We start from the raw sequence: 18,540 nt of genomic DNA on the forward strand, positions 1-18,540 counted from the left end.
TATTTTGTTTTCAGGTCCAAGAGCTGATCGTCCATAAGGATCCAACACTTCTTGATAATTTCTTAGACGTGAGTACATTAATAATAAGGCCTAATGTTCCTTTACTTGTACCTAACTCTACGTGATTACTATGAAAAAGACCTGTAAAGATCCGGGTTAGACTAGGTCTTCAGCAACCCTTACTTGTCGTAAGAGGCGACTATGCTTGTCATAAGAGACCGCTGGAGTGTTGTTCAGCAAGGCAAGGTACCTCACTGCTGTGTTGTTGTTCAGCAAGGCAAGGTACCTCAGTGCTGTGTTGTACAGCAAGGCAAGGTACCTCAGTGCTGTGTTGTTCAGCAAGGCAAGGTACCTCAGTGCTGTGTTGTTCAGCAAGGCAAGGTACCTCAGTGCTGTGTTGTTCAGCAAGGCAAGGTACCTCAGTGCTGTGTTGTTCAGCAAGGCAAGGTACCTTTGTGCTGTGTGTGTTGTTCAGCAAGGCAAGGTGACCTAGTGCTGTGTGTGTTGTTCAGCAAGGCAAGGTGACCTAGTGCTGTGTGTGTTGTTCAGGGAGGTACCTTAGTGCTGTGTTGTTGTTCAGCAAGGCAAGGTACCTTAGTGCTGTGTTGTTCAGCAAGGCAAGGCACCTTAGTGCTGTGTTGTTGCTGTTGTTATTCAACAAGGCAAGGTATCTATGTGCTGTTGAGTGTGATTGTGAATATGAGTCTGGACTAAACATAAAGGGTTGCATATTTGCTTGTAGGAAATTTTGGCTTTCCAAAGTGACCGAGCTGTGGATGTGAAGAGATTCGTGATTGGCTTCATGGAAGAAGCAAGGTAATGTTAACCCAAAGACTCTGCTCAGAATAAGGAAAATCTGTAGGCTTTGTGTATTTGAACCATCTTAGTTTACGTTTTATTAGTTCCTTATTTCTACATCTTGGCATTTAGAAGATGGACTTATGGATTCCAACAGCATCTATTGTTTCTGGTATATAAGTTTGTCAACACAAATTTCATGAAATCAATCAAATCAAAATATACTTTTGTATAGTGCCATTATCCAGTTTTACCTGCTGCAAGCACTTGGTGCATGAGTCTCTGTTGTGGAGAATCTAGTTGTTACTTTATACACTTTGCTGAAGAGGTTCATCTCATCACATCCGGAAGATGGATAAAATATATAAACCTATTTTTCCAAGGAGACCTATAGAAGAACATAGAGGAATTAATGAAAGTTCATATTTGTTGCACATATTTGGTATCCACTGCCTGTGCCATGAGATGATGAGAACTGTCTTGCATCAATGTTTCTTCACAGCAAGAAAGATCCAGAAGTTCTCTCCAAGGTTCTCCCCAGTCTGAACATGCTGCTGGCTGACGAGAATGTCAATGTACAGAAGAAGGTCATCCTGACCTCCATCCAGATGTTCAAGTATACAATACAGGTAGGTGTATATCAAGTATACAATACAGGAAGGTGTATATCAAATATACAATACAGGTAGGTGGTATATCAAGTATACAATACAGGTAGGTGTATATCAAGTATACCATACGTCAGCCTAGCAACAAGGTTGCTGAGGTCATCGAGTGTGCATAAGCTCCTCTCAGTGATCTATCAACTCCACACGCAATGTCGTTGAATAAGCCAAGGGATGTTGGGAGCTTTCAATATTTGTTCGTGAAACGTTTTCAGCGAGTACATAAGCACACGTTTTGGTATTACACAATGTGTAATAAAGCTGTATGTTAATTAAACGGGTGATCTCTTCACGGGCAAGTAATCAATCAAGTATACCATACAGGTAGGTGTATATCAAGTCTTTGATACAGGTAGGTGTATATCAAGTATACAATACACGTAGGTGTATATCAAGTACACCATACAGGTAGGTATATATCAAGTATACCATACACGTAGGTGTATATCAAGTATACCATACAGGTAGGTGTATATCAAGTATACCATACAGGTAGGTGTATATCAAGCATACAATACACGTAGGTGTATATCAAGTATACCATACACGTAGGTGAATATCAAGTATACCATACAGGTAGGTATATATCAAGTATACCATACAGGTAGGTATATATCAAGTATACCATACAGGTAGGTGTATATCAAGTATACCATACAGGTAGGTGTATATCAAGTATACCATACAGGTAGGTGTATATCAAGCATACAATACATGTAGGTGTATATCAAGTATACCATACATGTAGGTGTATATCAAGTATACCATACAGGTAGGTGTATATCAAGTACACCATACAGGTAGGTATATATCAAGTATACCATACAGGTAGGTGTATATCAAGTATACCATACACGTAGGTGTATATCAAGTATACCATACAGGTAGGTGTAGGTCTATCACTTTGTATTCACTTTGCGTATACATACTGAGTTTCAGAGGATATTATCTTTTGCTATGATGCAAACTATTAAGTTTAAGTTGTTTTGAAAATTTACTTGATTTCCAAATTAAAACTGTATCGATAGCAACAAAACTGGCCCTTGTGACTTTGCTTGAATTATATCAACACTTGTCAATAAAAGTACAAGATTCCTCATCAAGTTATAGAGTTTTCCTACTTAATCAAATCCTGCTGATATAGGTTTGATATGTAAAGACGTTGGCGACATCCTCTTTAGACAAGGGAGGGATGTGTGTTAAGTGCTGACCCAATGTTTCTCGTACCTGCAGTGGCTGAGCAAGGCCAAGACGCCGACCCCAGAGAAGACGGCCTCATGGGAACAGATGCACACACTCAAAACTCGCCTCTTTGAAATGCTTGACTCGGAAAATGATGGGTGAGAGGCTTTTGTTATCAGTAAGATTATACCATTTATGAACATAATTATTATTTAATGTTAATGTTCATTATTATTTAATGTTAATGTTCATTATTTATGTAATCTTTTGCATGTAACAAAACAAACGTCACTTTTCCCATCAATCTCGAATTTTGTCATTTGCAGTATCCGAACCCATGTTGTGAAGTTTCTGGAGACGGTCGTCCTGGTTCTGTCCAAGAGATCTGCGGTACGTCAGTCACTGCTTTTCATGACACGCAGTATGACACACTCACAACTTTGTGTCTTTCTCATCACCATGTTGGATGGAAATAGCACATGATGATGGTGATATCTGTGATTATTATTATCCCCCGCCACGAAGTGGAAGCGGGATATAGGAATGGGTGATGTCCGTCCGTCCGTCCCTCTGTCACGTTTCGTTTCTGGAGCAGTATTCCAAAACCATGAGAGATATCTTATACATTGGTCTAGTGGTGAACTGGGAGTGATAGCCTTTTGATAGTTTGGAATTTTTGAAAAAATTGTTTTTTAAGTTTTCATGGCAACAACTTTGACTTCACTGAATATGGGGGTAGTGCTCCTTTCCAGAGCAGATCTTGAAAAGTGTACACTATTTCTTCACCGACCTTTGTGCATAAATAGGTCTACTGGTAAAATAGGGCCTTTTGATCATGTTGATATTTTGGGATTTTAAAAAAAATAATTTTTCGAGTTTCCACAGCAACATCTTTGACCTAGACTGAAAATGGTGTTAGTGCACGTTTGAGTATTTCATGCTTGTTGTTGTTGATTTTACACATTTTTCAGTGAGAAATATAATCAGACTGTTCTGCTGATAAGAAAGACAATAGTGCTTTTCTGATAACATTTTTTACCACTTCTCATTAATTTAGGATTGGCGGAAATAATAAACTATTCTAAAATCAAGTCTCGCCTTAAATAAACTGAGGTAACCAGACCATATTCAGTCATTTCCTGAGAATCATTTAATATATAAAAGAAAAGTTCCATACACTGCCTACCTGGTTCCACTTGCACAAAGCGACCTTAGCGCTAAGATGATCGTAAATCCCGTTCTTTAAAATAGGCTTACGATAGACATAGCGCTAAGATCACTTTGTGCAAATGGGCTATGGACTAAATGGATGGTGTGTGTGCATCATCATCATGTGTTTCCAGGACTCGGACGCCCAGAAGCAGAAGGAAGGTGACGTGTCCTTAGACATGGTGCCTGATGGTCGCCATTACCTGAAACTGAAGAAACTGGAAGACCAGGGCTTGAAAACATTTGAGATGATGCTTCACTTCCTTGGCTCCCCTCACATCTCCAGGTAAGGCCTACTAGACTCCCCTTGGCTTCCCTCACATCTCCTGGTAAGGCCTACTAGACTCCCCTTGGCTCCCCTCGCATCTCCAGGTAAGGCCTACCAGACTCCCCTTGGCTCCCCTCACATCTCCAGGTAAGGCCTACCAGACTCCCCTTGGCTCCCCTCACATCTCCAGGTAAGGCCTACCAGACTCCCCTTGGCTCCCATCGCATCTCCAGGTAAGGCCTACCAGACTCCCCTTGGCTCCCCTCACATCTCCTGGTAAGGCCTACCAGACTCCCCTTGGCTCCCCTCACATCTCCAGGTAAGGCCTACCAGACTCCCCTTGGCTCCCCTCACATCTCCAGGTAAGGCCTACTAGACTCCCCTTGGCTCCCCTCACATCTCCAGGTAAGGCCTACCAGACTCCCCTTGGCTCCCCTCGCATCTCCAGGTAAGGCCTACTAGACTCCCTTGGCTCCCCTCACATCTCCAGGTAAGGCCTACCAGACTCCCCTTGGCTTCCCCCACATCTCCAGATAAGGCCTACCAGACTCCCCTTGGCTCCCCCCACATCTCCAGATAAGGCCTACTAGAGTCCCCTTGGCTCCCCCCACATCTCCAGGTAAGGCCTACCAGACTCACCTTGGCTCCCCCCACATCTCCAGATAAGGCCTACCAGACTCCCCTTGGCTCCCCCCACATCTCCAGATAAGGCCTACCAGACTCCCCTTGGCTTCCCCCACATCTCCAGATAAGGCCTACCAGACTCCCCTTGGCTCCCCCCACATCTCCAGGTAAGGCCTACCAGACTCCCCTTGGCTCCCCCCACATCTCCAGGTAAGGCCTACTAGACTCCCCTTGGCTCCCCCCACATCTCCAGGTAAGGCCATAGCTTTTGTTGAGTGGTCAGGCTCGATTTCTTGGTTGGTGATGTGTCATCGTACACTGTTGATGTGGAATTTTGTTAATAATATGAGTCACTAATTACATTAAGTAATACGTTACCACTGTTATACCGAGGCTGTTGTCTCCCACAACTGCTGCTATAGCGAAATCTACCAGAGAGATCTCAATTACCTCATGCAGCACGTGCGTAGCCACCCAGCTGCCATGTGACACCCTTCACTCTTGTCTCCTTCGTCTGCTTAGCAAGACGTGTTTCTCCTGCTGAAGCGTTCCTTGAAGATTTGGTGATATTTATTATAGTTTATTCTCTAATAAACTGTGCTTTTATGGGGCGTTGCGGTAGCTACGCTTGGTTATAATTTTCCCGCCAAACGGAAAAATTTTCCCGCCCTTTTTTCTATATACTTGCGGGGTTCGCGTATGCACGTTGTGTTTTACGTTTCCCCTGTTCTTGTATGTTTTGGGGGTTAACATCACTTATTTCTTTAATAAAAGTTATATGTGTATGTTATATGTTCACATTGCTCGTTTATTTTCTTGTGAAAATGTTCGTTTGTGAATCATTGTGGTGCGTGCGTTGTAACCATGTTTTGTTCTTTGTTTATAGCAAACAATCAATGTCTGACATGGATATGTCCCCAGTATCCACCCCCTCTACCCCTGCTCCTCGGAGTTGTGGGGTGTGCAGAAAGTTTTTGTCGTCCCGGGATCCCCACGATCGTTGCCCGCGGTGCAGGGTTCCTTGCGGGGACACCCGGTGCATCCTGTGCGAAGGTCTGGGGCATGCGGAGTTTGAGCGGTACCGGCTGTACGTACAGTCCGTCTCCACCCCTGTGGTGGCCGGTTCGTCCGGTCGGGGTCCCCGTGCGGGTACCACCTCCTCGGCTGCGGCGGATCCCCTTGCGGCCTCGGGTTGTCTGGGGATTCCGTCGCCGCATTGTTGTCGAAACTTGTGGTCTCCAAGCTGGCGGCCTTATCGCAAGATAGGCCGCTGGCTGTTCCGTCCCCGGCCTCTTCGGTGGCCGCGGGGTCCACCGGTAAAGCGGCGGATCTCTTGGCGGCCCGTGTGCTGTCCGGGGATTCCGTCGCTGCATTACTTGCATAACTTGTGGACTCCAAGCTGGCGGCCTTATCTCAGGATAGGCCGCTGGCTGTTCCGTCCCCGGCCACTTCGGTGGCCGCGGGGTCGGACGCGGGGTCCATCGGTACGGCGGCGGCTCCCGTGGTCACCGGTCCTTCCCCCGAACCGTTGCTCCCGCTATCAGTTTAGGACCGCGTGGCCATGGTTTATGACCTCTTTGAGGACATGCCCCGGCCGGTACCGCGGGGAATCCACGACTGTGGGTTCCTCCGAGGTATACGATGAGTCTTCCGACACGGCTTTCCCCGCATCAACCTTGCTGCGCGGTTTCAAGCCTTCCTTGGAGAACGCCTTCGCGGCGGCCTCCGGTCGGGGTCTCCCGTTGCCTCCGACGTCGTGGAGAAAGGGTTTCTTCCCGGTACATGACCTTGCCTTTCCCGAGGCTGGTCCTACCGCGGAGGCCCATGTTGAGCGGTTGGGTGTCCGTGCCCCACCGGCTGCTACGGTAACGCAAGCTACCTTGCACCAGCTGGACGCCCTCGCTCGGCACTCCATGTCTCACGGAGACAATTACTTGGCTGCAGCGGCCCGTCTGGTCGAAGGTTCTCCCACGGACCGTGACCAGCGCATTTACAACTGCCTGCTCAGTTTAAATGCTTCCCTGGAGTACGTTGCCGAGGACTCTCGGCACACACTTGCTCTTGTTGGGTCCCTGCATAGGCGCCTGGGTGCCGCTCCTAACCGGAGCGCGCCCCAGGCTGCTGCGGCCGGTAGGTCTAAGGGGTCGGGTTCTTCTTCCTCTGGGAAGTAGCCCCGCCCTGAGGGCTCCGGTATGGGCAATCAGCTGCCCTTTCGCGGGAAGACGGGGAACTGGGGGAAGCCCAAGTCGTCGACGGACGGCAAGGGCCCCTCCAGGTGACTCTCATTGGAGGGGTTCGTATGCCGACAGCGCCAACTTCGGTTGGCCCTTAGGCGAACCCGAGTCACTTGGCCCTGGACAGTTGCGCCTGCCGCAACCTGTCAGGGCCCCCTCTCCTTCCCCAGTGGGAGCCAGACTCCAGACTTACTGGGAGAATTGGGAACAAGTGTTCGACGACCCGTGGGTGGTCAACACGATTCGGTACGGCTATCGGCTTGATCTCAAAGCGAATCCGCCGCTCACCGTTGCCCCGTTGGCAGGTTTCGATTCGGAAACCGATCTTCCCATCCTCGCCGATGCCATCGGCAGGTTGGTGGAGAAGGGGCAGTACGGGAGTTAGCTCTACCAGAAATAACACCGGGGTTTTACTCCAGGATATTTCTCGTTCCCAAGTAGGACAGTGCCGAACTCAGAATGATTCACACGTCCGCTCCCTGGCTGTTCACCCGGTTAACCACCCCCATAGTGGGGTTCCTCCACAGGAGGGGTGTCCGGTACTTCGCGTACCTGGACGACTGGCTAGTAGCAAATCGAATGACGGACACCCTGTCACGCCATCTCGTTTTCGCACGTCGGCTCTTGGAGCAATTTGGGTGGATTATCAATCTCCCCAAGAGCGAGTTAACCCCTTCTCAGAACTTGCTGTTCATCGGAGGTCGGTTCAACACGGTGTCCCATCGCCTCTTTGTCCCCCCAGACCGGTGGCACAAAATTCAGGCGATGATTGCCAAAGTCTTAGCGGTGCAACAGACTGTTCACTTTTGGGAACAGCTGTTAGGGCTACTTGTATCAGCCCAGGACTGCACCGCACGGGGTCGTCTCCAACTCCGCCCGCTGCAACGGTTTTTAATCCAGTTGTTAGCAACGGAGGTGAACAGTGCGACCGTCGCCCTCCCGGATCGGCTCCAACCGCATCTGGAGTGGTGGACGGTCCCTTACATTGTCTTATCAGGAGTCTCTATGCGGCCCTACCGGGCCACGTTGACCCTGTATACAGACGCCTCTCTAGTGGGCTGGGGCGCCCATCTAAAGGGGGAGGTGAGCTCGGGGCTGTGGTGCGTAGACGAACTAGGTCTTCACATCACTTGTCTCGAGTTCAAGGCAGTGATCAACGCAGTCAATCACTGGAAGCATCGTCTCGTCGACGCCCGGCTCATGTTGGCGACCGACAACACGACGGTAGTGTCCTATGTGAACAAACTGGGGGGAACCCACAGTCACTCGCTACTCGATCTCACGTTCGAGTTTTACGCTCTGGTGGACAGTGTCCCGTGCCAGATACGCGCCCGTCACATCCCAGGTGTGCGGAACGTACTGGCCGATGCTCTATCGAGGCCTCAGGATCCGAGCCCCACAGAGTGGATGCTGAACCCAGTAGTGTTTCAGTGGCTGTACGAACGTTTGGGTCGTCCGATGGTCGACCTGTTCGCAACGCGGTTCAACAATCAACTCCCGTTGTTTGTATCACCAGTCCCGGACCCGAGGGCCATCGATCACGATGCTCTCGCGTTAGACTGGACGGGCTTGGTCGCTTATGCTTACCCGCCGACAGCGTTGATACCACACATTCTAAGCCGGCTCCGAGGAGTTCGCTGTCGAATGTTACTGATCGCGCCCATGTGGCCGAACAGATCGTGGTACCCCGACTTGCTGACCCAGGTCACGCAGTCGCCACTTCCACTGCCTGTGAGACCGGATCTCTTGATCCACCCTCACACCCATCAGCTTCATCCAAACGCAGGGCAGTTCAATCTGCACGCGTGGATGTTGTCACCGAGCGTCTGAGGAGTAAAGTTTGTTTTTTTTCTCGCCGGGCGTCTCGGGCATACGTTAGTATGCATCGTGATTCTACCCAGAAGGTGTGTAATGCACGTTGGGTTATTTTCACGAAGTGGTGTTGTAAACATCACATTCATTCGCCAGATAAGGTATCTGTGCAGGATATTGCTCGTTTCATGTCTCACTTGCGAGAGACCCGGAAACTCTCCGGGGGTTCCATTGCCAACTATGTCTCGTCCGTTGCTACGGTACGGGACGTTGCTATGGGTACCAGTCTCTCCAAAGAGCCGGTGATACGGGGTATTATCAAGGGTTTCAAACAGCACGATCTTAAGAAGGGCCGCCTTCGGGCACCGGCCTTGGATCTTTCCCTAGTGTTGCAATCACTTACGGAAGCTCCGTATGAACCTTTGCATAGTGCTTCGTTCCGGCATGTGACTTGGAAAACAGCATTTCTCCTCTCCTTTGCCACGGCGGCACGTGTATCCGAAATTCATGCACTCGATGTCGCCAAGGTACGATTCGATAGGGGTGACGAAGGAGCGGTCCGCCTGGGCCTGCTCATGGGCTTCGTCGCCAAGAATCAGAGAGTCGGGCAAACGGAGAGAGAATTCACTGTAAGATCACTCAAAGAAATCTTACATCCTGCTGATACCGGTTAGGGCCCTTAAGTATTATCTTAAGGCTTCGAATGAACGTAGACAAGGGCGTGACCGTCTGTTCATATCGTGTAACCCTAATCGCACGGTTGACATAACTCGCAACTCGATTGCGTTGTGGCTTCGTTCTGTCATCAATCTGGCGTACCGGTCTCGGGGGTTACCGGTAGCGGGGTCAAACCCGCACGAGATCAGGGCGCTAGCGGCAACATTTGCCCTACACTCGAATATCTCTGTTCGCAGAATATTACGAGGTTGTTACTGGCGTTCTGACTCGGTTTTTGCCAATCATTACCTCAAACAGGTCGCTGATGCCGTCGTGGAGAGTGTGCACCGTCTTGGCCCGCGGATCGCGGCGCAAGCGGGCACCTAAGGGGTGTGCCCAGCGCAATTCCGAACTCCTCAGGCGTCTGACCTTGCACGGTGGTCAATCTGGGTCGACTCCAATGTTCCCACTGCCGTGGGTACAGGAGTTGGGGTCCCGCAAACCAGCGCACTCACACCACAGGTGAGGGCGGCTTTTTGTGTGCTTTGTCCTTATTTGTATTTTGACAATTATGTCTTTAATTGTCTGTCGTGTATCCCAACCTTGTGATGCATGCTTACAAATACTGGAATTAGGTCACGCGCCTAATGCATACTTTAAGTAGGCTTGCTCTGGGATATACGGTCTGAATGAAATTAATTTCCCTCTTTTCGACTGTTTAACCTGATCTAAGATTAAGCTCACGCAGATACAGTGTTCTCATCCGCTGCGGCGATGAAATACCTATCCAGTGGGGCCGTTTGGAGTCACCAATCGTTTTGGCAATGACGATTGAGCCTTACGGTATGCGCTTGACAGTGCTTTGGTATTCCTATATGGTAACGCCTAGCTAGGTGCATGCGCATCGAGTGCTTCCGCCTTGGTGTTTAGTTCCGCTGGTCGGAAGGAACGCTAGCAGTCAGGATTCGGGTTGTAGGTGCTCCCCACCGCCTACTGTGGTAGTCAGCCTCGGTATAACAGTGGTAACGTATTACTTAATGTAATTTGTAGAATTTTCCTATTCGGAATATTCTATAAGTAATACGTTACCACTGGGCTGCTGCCCGCCCGTCCGTCCCCCGAGCACTTGCTCTCGCAGGAGACAAGAGTGAAGGGTGTCACATGGCAGCTGGGTGGCTACGCACGTGCTGCATGAGGTAATTGAGATCTCTGTGGTAGATTTCGCTATAGCAGCAGTTGTGGGAGACAACAGCCTCGGTATAACAGTGGTAACGTATTACTTATAGAATATTCCGAATAGGAAAATTCTACAAGATTGTACAGTCCAGACTCGATTATTTACACATAGCTGGAATATTGCTGAGTGCGGCATTAAACAACAAACAAACAAAGAAACTTATGCACGTTCACTTGTGAAAAGGACTCCATTGCTGGTGTTGTTATTGTAATATTTACATACCAATGGCATGGATTGTTAGTTATGTTTTCAGTATTTTCAGTCACGAGTTTGCAAGTTCAAAAGTCAGTTGTTTCTCTCAATTTGACATGAAATATTTGATTCACATAATTCTGTTTTGACAGTATTAACCTGATGACTGTGATGGGGGCGTTAACAAACGTAGCTCGACAGAGGCCACTGTTCTTCGACCAGGTTGTCCAGGCCTTTGAAGCTCTCCATGGTAAGGACCATGTCATTCAAAGAATGTTTATATCTACCACTGTTTTAATCTTAGAATATTTAGCTTAGCTTGCAAACACCTGGAGAGCTGGTGTAGATCCTGATAGGGTACTATGCAGGGAGCAGAGGTACCGTAAGGCATCATAAGGCCTAATTTTCATTGCTGCTGATCTATGACCTGAGGTTTTTTTGTGTCTGTTCTTAAGTTTTTGTTAAAACTATTTTATAATACCAGTCTGTGATGTTACTAGTTATTTTACTGTCTTTTAATGACAGGGTTTTCGAAAATATAAATGCATTGTGTCCAGCCATGCCTGAAATATTGCTGATATGGCTCACTCACTCACTCAAAAGACGTTAACAAATTGTTCTTCTTGTTACTCTGTCTGGCACATGTCATTAAGGGGCTAAAACAAGGACTGGTCAGCTTGGAGTCAGTATACTGTGTCACATGCTTGTCGTAAAAGGCAACTTAGGGATAGGGTGGTCAGGCTCGCTGACTTAGATGATCGTATCCCAATTGGTAGGCGATGTCAATCACTGGATTGCCTGGTCCAGATTTGATTATTTACAGACATCTGCCAACAGCTGGAATATTGCGAGTGCATCATAAAAGAAGATACCCACACACTTACTCCGTCCCCATCTGTGATATTGCTGGATTATTTCCAAAAGCGGCATAAAGCAATGCTCACTCGTAGTAATGCTTGGTGTTGTTTTCAGTGAACCTGCCACCAACGCTGGCAAAGTCTCAGGTAGCCAGTGTGAGGAAGAACCTGAAGATGCACATGATGAGCCTACTGAAGCACCCTGCCTCCGTGGACTATGTGACCCAGATAACAACACTGCTCACTGACCTTGGGGCTAGCCAATCAGAGGTAAGTACACACTGAGGCCTCGTCTGGTAGCTAAAACAATCAAAGACAAGGGGATTTACAACTTTTTATTGTATTTCCAGCTTCTGTCTAAATTCTATTGAAATGCTGTAATCGATATTGTTCTGCTTGAAATTCTCGTACATTAACCCAGACACAGCCATCGCTTTGACCCTGTCATATAATAGTCTGTAACTGATTAACTTGTGCAAACATAGAACAGGTCCACGGTATCCTAACTGTCACAATATGGCTGAAATATTGCTGAGATGACGTGTCAATACTTGTATACACCAGTGTATCGTCTCATCAAAACCATGAACTACAGTAAACTACGGTTATAACAAATTCAAATGGACCACTAAGTTTAGTTTGTTGTAACCGTAGTTCGTGATAAGTATATGTACATCAACTATACAGCAAATAACCGTAGTTCGTGATAAGTATATGTACATCAACTATACAGCAAATAACCGTAGTTCGTGATAAGTATATGTACAGCAACTGTACAGCAAATAACCGTAGTTCGTGATAAGTATATGTACAGCAACTATACAGCAAATAACCGTAGTTCGTGATAAGTATATGTACAGCAACTGTACAGCAAATAACCGTAGTTCGTGATAAGTATATGTACAGCAACTGTACAGCAAATAACCGTAGTTCGTGATAAGTATATGTACAGCAACTGTACAGCAAATAACCGTAGTTCGTGATAAGTATATGTACAGCAACTGTACAGCAAATAACCGTAGTTCGTGATAAGTATATGTACAGCAACTATACAGCAAATAACCGTAGTTCGTGATAAGTATATGTACAGCAACTGTACAGCAAATAACCGTAGTTCGTGATAAGTATATGTACAGCAACTGTACAGCAAATAACCGTAGTTCTGGATAAGTATATGTACAGCAACTGTACAGCAAATAACCGTAGTTCGTGATAAGTATATGTACAGCAACTGTACAGCAAATAACCGTAGTTCGTGATAAGTATATGTACAGCAACTATACAGCAAATTGCCGGAACCACAAACCAAGTTTGTTATATCTGTCAGTTCGTTAGAAGCGTGTTCATGATAAACATATTTTACTGTAGCTTAATATACCCCACCCCACCATGTGACAGTCACATTCATACAGACTTCTCAGGCGTTTGCATTTGGACCCTAATGATGTCTCAAGTTGACTTGATGTTATCAACTAGACTTGTAAAGTTTAATACATGTGTTCTGTGTCACTTAATACATGATTGCCCGCACTTCAGGTGAGCAAGTTTCTACCAAAAATTGATGAAAGTCGGAAGAGGAAGAATGAGGAGCCGTCAACTTCAAGCAAGAAGGCTAAGGTGGAGGTGGGTATCTGATGGTCATTTGTTCCTGTAGGAATCACATTGTGGTGATTATGGGTTCGAATAGGTCCCCAGCAACCTATGCTGGTCTTAAGGGGCTACGTAGTGGATCAGGTGGTTGGGCTTGGTGACTTAGATGAAAGTGTATCATCGTACTCTGATGGATGGATCATTGCTCACAATGTCTGATTATTAACAGGCCGCGTCAGCTTGAATATTGCTGAGTGCGTCAGTAAACAACAAACACATATTGTAGGATTCTGTGACAATTTTGATGAGTAACAATCTTTCAAGAATTGTTGATTGCTTCAGCCTGATATTGTCGCGTTTAAGTTATTCCATGATCTTAAAATCTAGAAATATTTGAAAGACAAACATAACCTCATTCATCAATAAGGTTTTCTATAACCTGTGTTCATCATATAAGTGAATAAGTTTGGTTTAACACGTCTTTTAACAGTATTCCAGTTATATCACGGCATGTCACCTAATGTGGGAGGAAAGCCTGAAGTGAAGCCGGTATCAAACGTTTACCACTTTGGTGAAACCCACAAACATGGGTATGGAGTAGACAAACCTAGAGACATAATCGGTGCAAAGTGGGATTCGAACCCACAATCATAGTTAATGGCGTCCCCAAGGGACACTGCTCTGCACAGCACATTGCGATGCCTTAGACGACTGGGCCACCCCTGCCCCCTAGAAAGGATTAAGAGAGGAAGGTGTCTTTTCAACATCCATGACAACGCAAACTTAATGCTAAATTAATGTCATATTTACAGGAGGATGCTGCAGATGAAGAAGATGATGACATTGGAATGACGCCATGGTCAAGTCGTAATGAGTCCAGCCGACCAACCGGCGCCAGTCGTCAGACCGCCATCGATATAACAGCTGATGATCTCTGTCCTCGTCTGTCTCCCCAGAATGTGGCTGATCTGGTCCTCCTCAGTATGGTAGGCAGGTTACACTGTAAATAGCCTTGTCCTGTAGGATAGGAGAGTTACACTGTAAATAGCCTTGTCCTGTAGGATAGGAGAGTTACACTGTAATTAGCCTTGTCCTGTAGGATAGGAGAGTTACACTGTAAATAGCCTTGTCCTGTAGGATAGGAGAGTTACACTGTAAATAGCCTTGTCCTGTAGGATAGGAGAGTTACACTGTAAATAGCCTTGTCCTGTAGAATAGGAGAGTTACACTGTAAATAGCCTTGTCTTGTAGGATAGGAGAGTTACACTGTAAATAGCCTTGTCCATTGTCTTCACTTCCCTCCGTCTTCTCCAGGTGATGCTGCCAGACACGGCCCCTGCCCAGTTCCAGGCCACGTACACCCCCATCGCTGCTGCCGGCACCGAGACACAGATTAGGCATATAGCCCGTCTCCTAGCAACACAGCTGACCATGGCCGGCATGGGCAAAGGACTTGGAGAACTCCAGAGATCGGTCGGTACCAAAACATCCCTGGTTGTAGATTTATATCCTTTGAATTTAATCATCTTCTGTAAGATACGAAAATGTTGAAATGAATTTAGCCATCCTGTCCATTGTTCAATGACCTGACTGTTGCAGGCCATGGAGGCAGAGATAACAGGTGATGGAGACACTTCTCCTGCCTCTCCCATGAGCTTTGAACCAACCTCACCAAAACAACTCATCCAAACACTAGTCGGTAAGTGTGTTTAGAATGGGCAATGCAACCTGCTCAGATTGCCATGTCATCTGTGACACTCACGTATTGAGTGTTGCGCCAAAATAAATAATGCATGGACTAACTCTAACCATCGACAAAATGTAATCTTGGTCTAACTGTAACCATGGTCTAACTGTTTCCATGGACTAACTGTAACCATGGTCTAACAGCATTAGAACTTGGCACTAGTCCTATAGTCCTTGCCAAACAGCCCAATAGTTAAGGTATCATAAAGACGAGTAGATATTTGCCATTTTTAATGTTATCATTATAAGGACTAGTGGACCACTGTTAGTTTCTACCACTGGTCTAAGTGTCACCATGGACTAACTGTTTCCATGGACTAACTGTAACCATGGTCTAACAGCATTAGAACTTGGCACTAGTCCTATAGTCCTTGCCAAACAGCCCAATAGTTAAGGTATCATAAAGACGAGTAGATATTTGCCATTTTTAATGTTATCATTATAAGGACTAGTGGACCACTGTTAGTTTCTACCACTGGTCTAAGTGTCACCATGGACTAACTGTTTCCATGGACTAACTGTAACCATGGTCTAACAGCATTAGAACTTGGCACTAGTCCTATAGTCCTTGCCAAACAGCCCAATAGTTAAGGTATCATAAAGACGAGTAGATATTTGCCATTTTTAATGTTATCATTATAAGGACTAGTGGACCACTGTTAGTTTCTACCACTGGTCTAAGTGTCACCATGGTCTAACTGTAACCATGGTCTAAGTGTCACCATGGACTAACTGTCACCATGGTCTAACTGTAACCATGGGTTGATTGTACATGTTGTAACCACGGTCTAACTGTAACCATGGGTTTACTGCTCTTGTTGAATGTTTCAGGGGGCACAGTGAGCATCACTGAGTTCAAGAAGCCGGAACCAATCGCTGCCCCGGTGGTGAGTCTCATGAAGGACAACACTCTTATATCGGCTGCTAGCTGAAACATCGCTGCAGAAATATTGCATACCTCTAGTTAACAGATTGGAAATGGTAATATGTTCAATTCCAAATCAAAGTTTGATTTTGTTCTGAAAATGCAATTTTTGTGGACATGAGTAACATGGTGTAACTCAGAGCTGCAAGACACTATGCAGAGTCATGTCCATTCCATGCAAGCACCTGCTAGTGAGGGTTTGAATCCCAGATCCACGCCGGTGTACTATGCCTGTCCTCATGTGTTCACTGAGGTGGTAAACTTCTTTGTTCTCACTGATAGCCGTTACTGTTGTAGGTCTAACATTTACCCAGGGTGCATCAGTCAATCATGTCATCAATTTACAGATATTTTGTATGCCGAAGTTCTATTATCAATCACATAATCACTGTCCATAAGTTATTGGTTATTGATCAGTGACATAAATGATCGATCACAAAGTAAAATGATGCCTGTTATGACCACCCTTCAGGTCCAGCCCAGGAAGGGTGTGATCCGGCAGTTCAAGCTGTCCTCCGTGACGCACCCCTTGGACTCGGAGAAGCTGGACTACATGACGCTGGCCACGGTCAAGAGGGTCTTCAACACGGAGAGTGAGTTGACCACTTGGTGCACATCGGTTCTCCTACATCCATGAAATGACATCCTATGATTCTGGGTTTGAATCCTAGTTTAGCCCTCCATATGATCCTTGGTGTGTCAGCACCATACCCATACTTGTGGGTTTCTCCCAGGCGGTAAATGGCCAAGACCTGCATCACTTCAAACTCACTGCCAACATGAAGATCACATGCTGTGATATTTCTGAAATACTGTTCAGTGTGGCATAAAGGCAGACCTACTTACTCCTCGTTATATAAACCTGTGAAGATCCAGGTAGAGAATAGGTCTTTAGCAACCCATGCTTGTCGTACAAGGCGTCTAACGGGATAGGGTGGTCTGGCCTGCTGACGTGGTTGATACATGTCATCGTATCCCATTTGTGTAGATCGATGCTCATGATGTCAGTCACCGGATTGTCTGGACTAGACTTGATTATTTTTACATACTGCCGTCATATAGTTGGAATATTGCTGAGTGCGGCGTTAAGCAACCAACCAATAAACTCCTCATTATCTGCTTCTGCTTCCAGAGATAGCTGTCCAAGCCCACGTGCCAGCTGCTCGCACCAAGATCCTGGCCTGTCTGACTGCAGCCTTTGGGGGAGAGCTTAAAGACGGTCAGTTGATGCCTTGTTTCAAACTAGAATATACTAACAGCAGCTAAGGTATATCTATAAACCCTTTTATCATGTGTGGATAGTGTTTCTTTAGGGACATTTAGAAGTTGCTATGATGAACAATGGAGATATGTCTATGGATATACAACCTCTTTACAATGAAGACAATATTTAGGTGTAGATACTAACACCGTTAACAAGCACGTGATGTACAGGAATGTGAAGTAGGAGAGAGGAAAAAACACCCCGAACATTCTTAAAGCCAATAGCAGATCTGTAATAACACCCGATGGTCCCACCGGTGCAGTATACCACATCATATGTGATTGTGGTGACTCTTATGCTGGAGAAACGTCAGGGCCTCTCCCAATAAGAATTAAGGAACATCAAGCCTCAGTACAAAACAAGCACTCCAAATCCACCATTCTGACCATATCTAGAATCAGTCAGCCTTGTATAAACATCAATTATTCACATGTATATAACTTTCCTACTTCACATTTCCTACTTATCAAATACAACACCTGCAAAACTAGCTGTGATATTTGGTAATCTGAACAGGATGTCGCATAATTCTCCAGATGTAGTAGAAAAACATAGGGCTAATGATCTACTTATTCCCCCAACTGATATTATATGACTTGAGATTCTACAACAGTTACAGTAAACTTCCATTACAGGGGGATCTGTTACCGACAATATTACCAACTAATTCTCCCCCAAGTACCATGACCGCTTCCTGAGGAATGATGGTATTTGCGGTTTATTGTATGCACCTCATTATGTTGAATGTAAATTCTAATGCAATTGAGTGAGAAGATCCGTATTTGATGTTTTTAGTGATGCAGACGTTCATCTTTGAAGACCTGCGGAACCGTGCCGACTTGGCATTTGCGTGGTTGTTCCAGGAGTACGCCAACTGCCAGGGTTTTAGCGTGTCGGCGCCGCTGGGGGAGCGGCCCACGCTGCACAGCTATGATGAGTGTCTTACCCGGCTGCTCACCGGACTCCTGGAGGCCCAGGACCAGAAGGACGGGTGAGGACACACGTCCTACTCTTGTGAGGACATGAAAGGCCGATCATTTGATATTCTGGGGGTGGGGGTGGGGGGGAGGTCGGGGGGTGGCTTGGCTAATGCAGGACTGTTAAATCCAAACTCACTCAGGCTTGTTGTCCTGCACCATGCCTAGAGTATTGATACAGACTGCAGTACGCTATTCCCTGGCCAAGTGGCTCTCCAGCTATAAATGAGGAAAGCTTCAGGATTCTTATGGGCTGTATTTATGATGAAGAAATGTTACATGTAGACTATTAAAGTCATGATT

At 46.3% G+C, this 18,540-nt stretch overlaps 1 protein-coding gene across 1 annotated transcript in view; it reads left to right on the forward strand.

The window, feature by feature from the left end:
• The window catches only part of LOC124140700 (symplekin-like), a 46,007-nt gene that overhangs the window by 2,256 nt on the left and 25,211 nt on the right, over positions 1 to 18,540 (forward strand). The window contains exons 3-18 of the mRNA XM_046508394.2: positions 15 to 68; positions 743 to 816; positions 1,301 to 1,427; positions 2,697 to 2,803; positions 2,972 to 3,035; positions 3,989 to 4,140; positions 11,031 to 11,128; positions 11,851 to 12,005; positions 13,272 to 13,358; positions 14,138 to 14,311; positions 14,640 to 14,798; positions 14,925 to 15,024; positions 15,903 to 15,958; positions 16,469 to 16,589; positions 17,129 to 17,215; positions 18,056 to 18,251. Of these exons, the coding sequence (XP_046364350.1) occupies positions 15 to 68; positions 743 to 816; positions 1,301 to 1,427; positions 2,697 to 2,803; positions 2,972 to 3,035; positions 3,989 to 4,140; positions 11,031 to 11,128; positions 11,851 to 12,005; positions 13,272 to 13,358; positions 14,138 to 14,311; positions 14,640 to 14,798; positions 14,925 to 15,024; positions 15,903 to 15,958; positions 16,469 to 16,589; positions 17,129 to 17,215; positions 18,056 to 18,251 (1,811 nt within the window). The remainder of the gene's footprint in view (positions 1 to 14; positions 69 to 742; positions 817 to 1,300; positions 1,428 to 2,696; positions 2,804 to 2,971; positions 3,036 to 3,988; positions 4,141 to 11,030; positions 11,129 to 11,850; positions 12,006 to 13,271; positions 13,359 to 14,137; positions 14,312 to 14,639; positions 14,799 to 14,924; positions 15,025 to 15,902; positions 15,959 to 16,468; positions 16,590 to 17,128; positions 17,216 to 18,055; positions 18,252 to 18,540) is intronic.

Source organism: Haliotis rufescens, unplaced genomic scaffold (genome assembly GCF_023055435.1).
Source record: "Haliotis rufescens isolate VD_foot unplaced genomic scaffold, xgHalRufe1.0.p SCAF_51, whole genome shotgun sequence".
In the NCBI taxonomy this organism is placed as follows: Eukaryota; Metazoa; Mollusca; class Gastropoda; order Lepetellida; family Haliotidae; genus Haliotis; species Haliotis rufescens.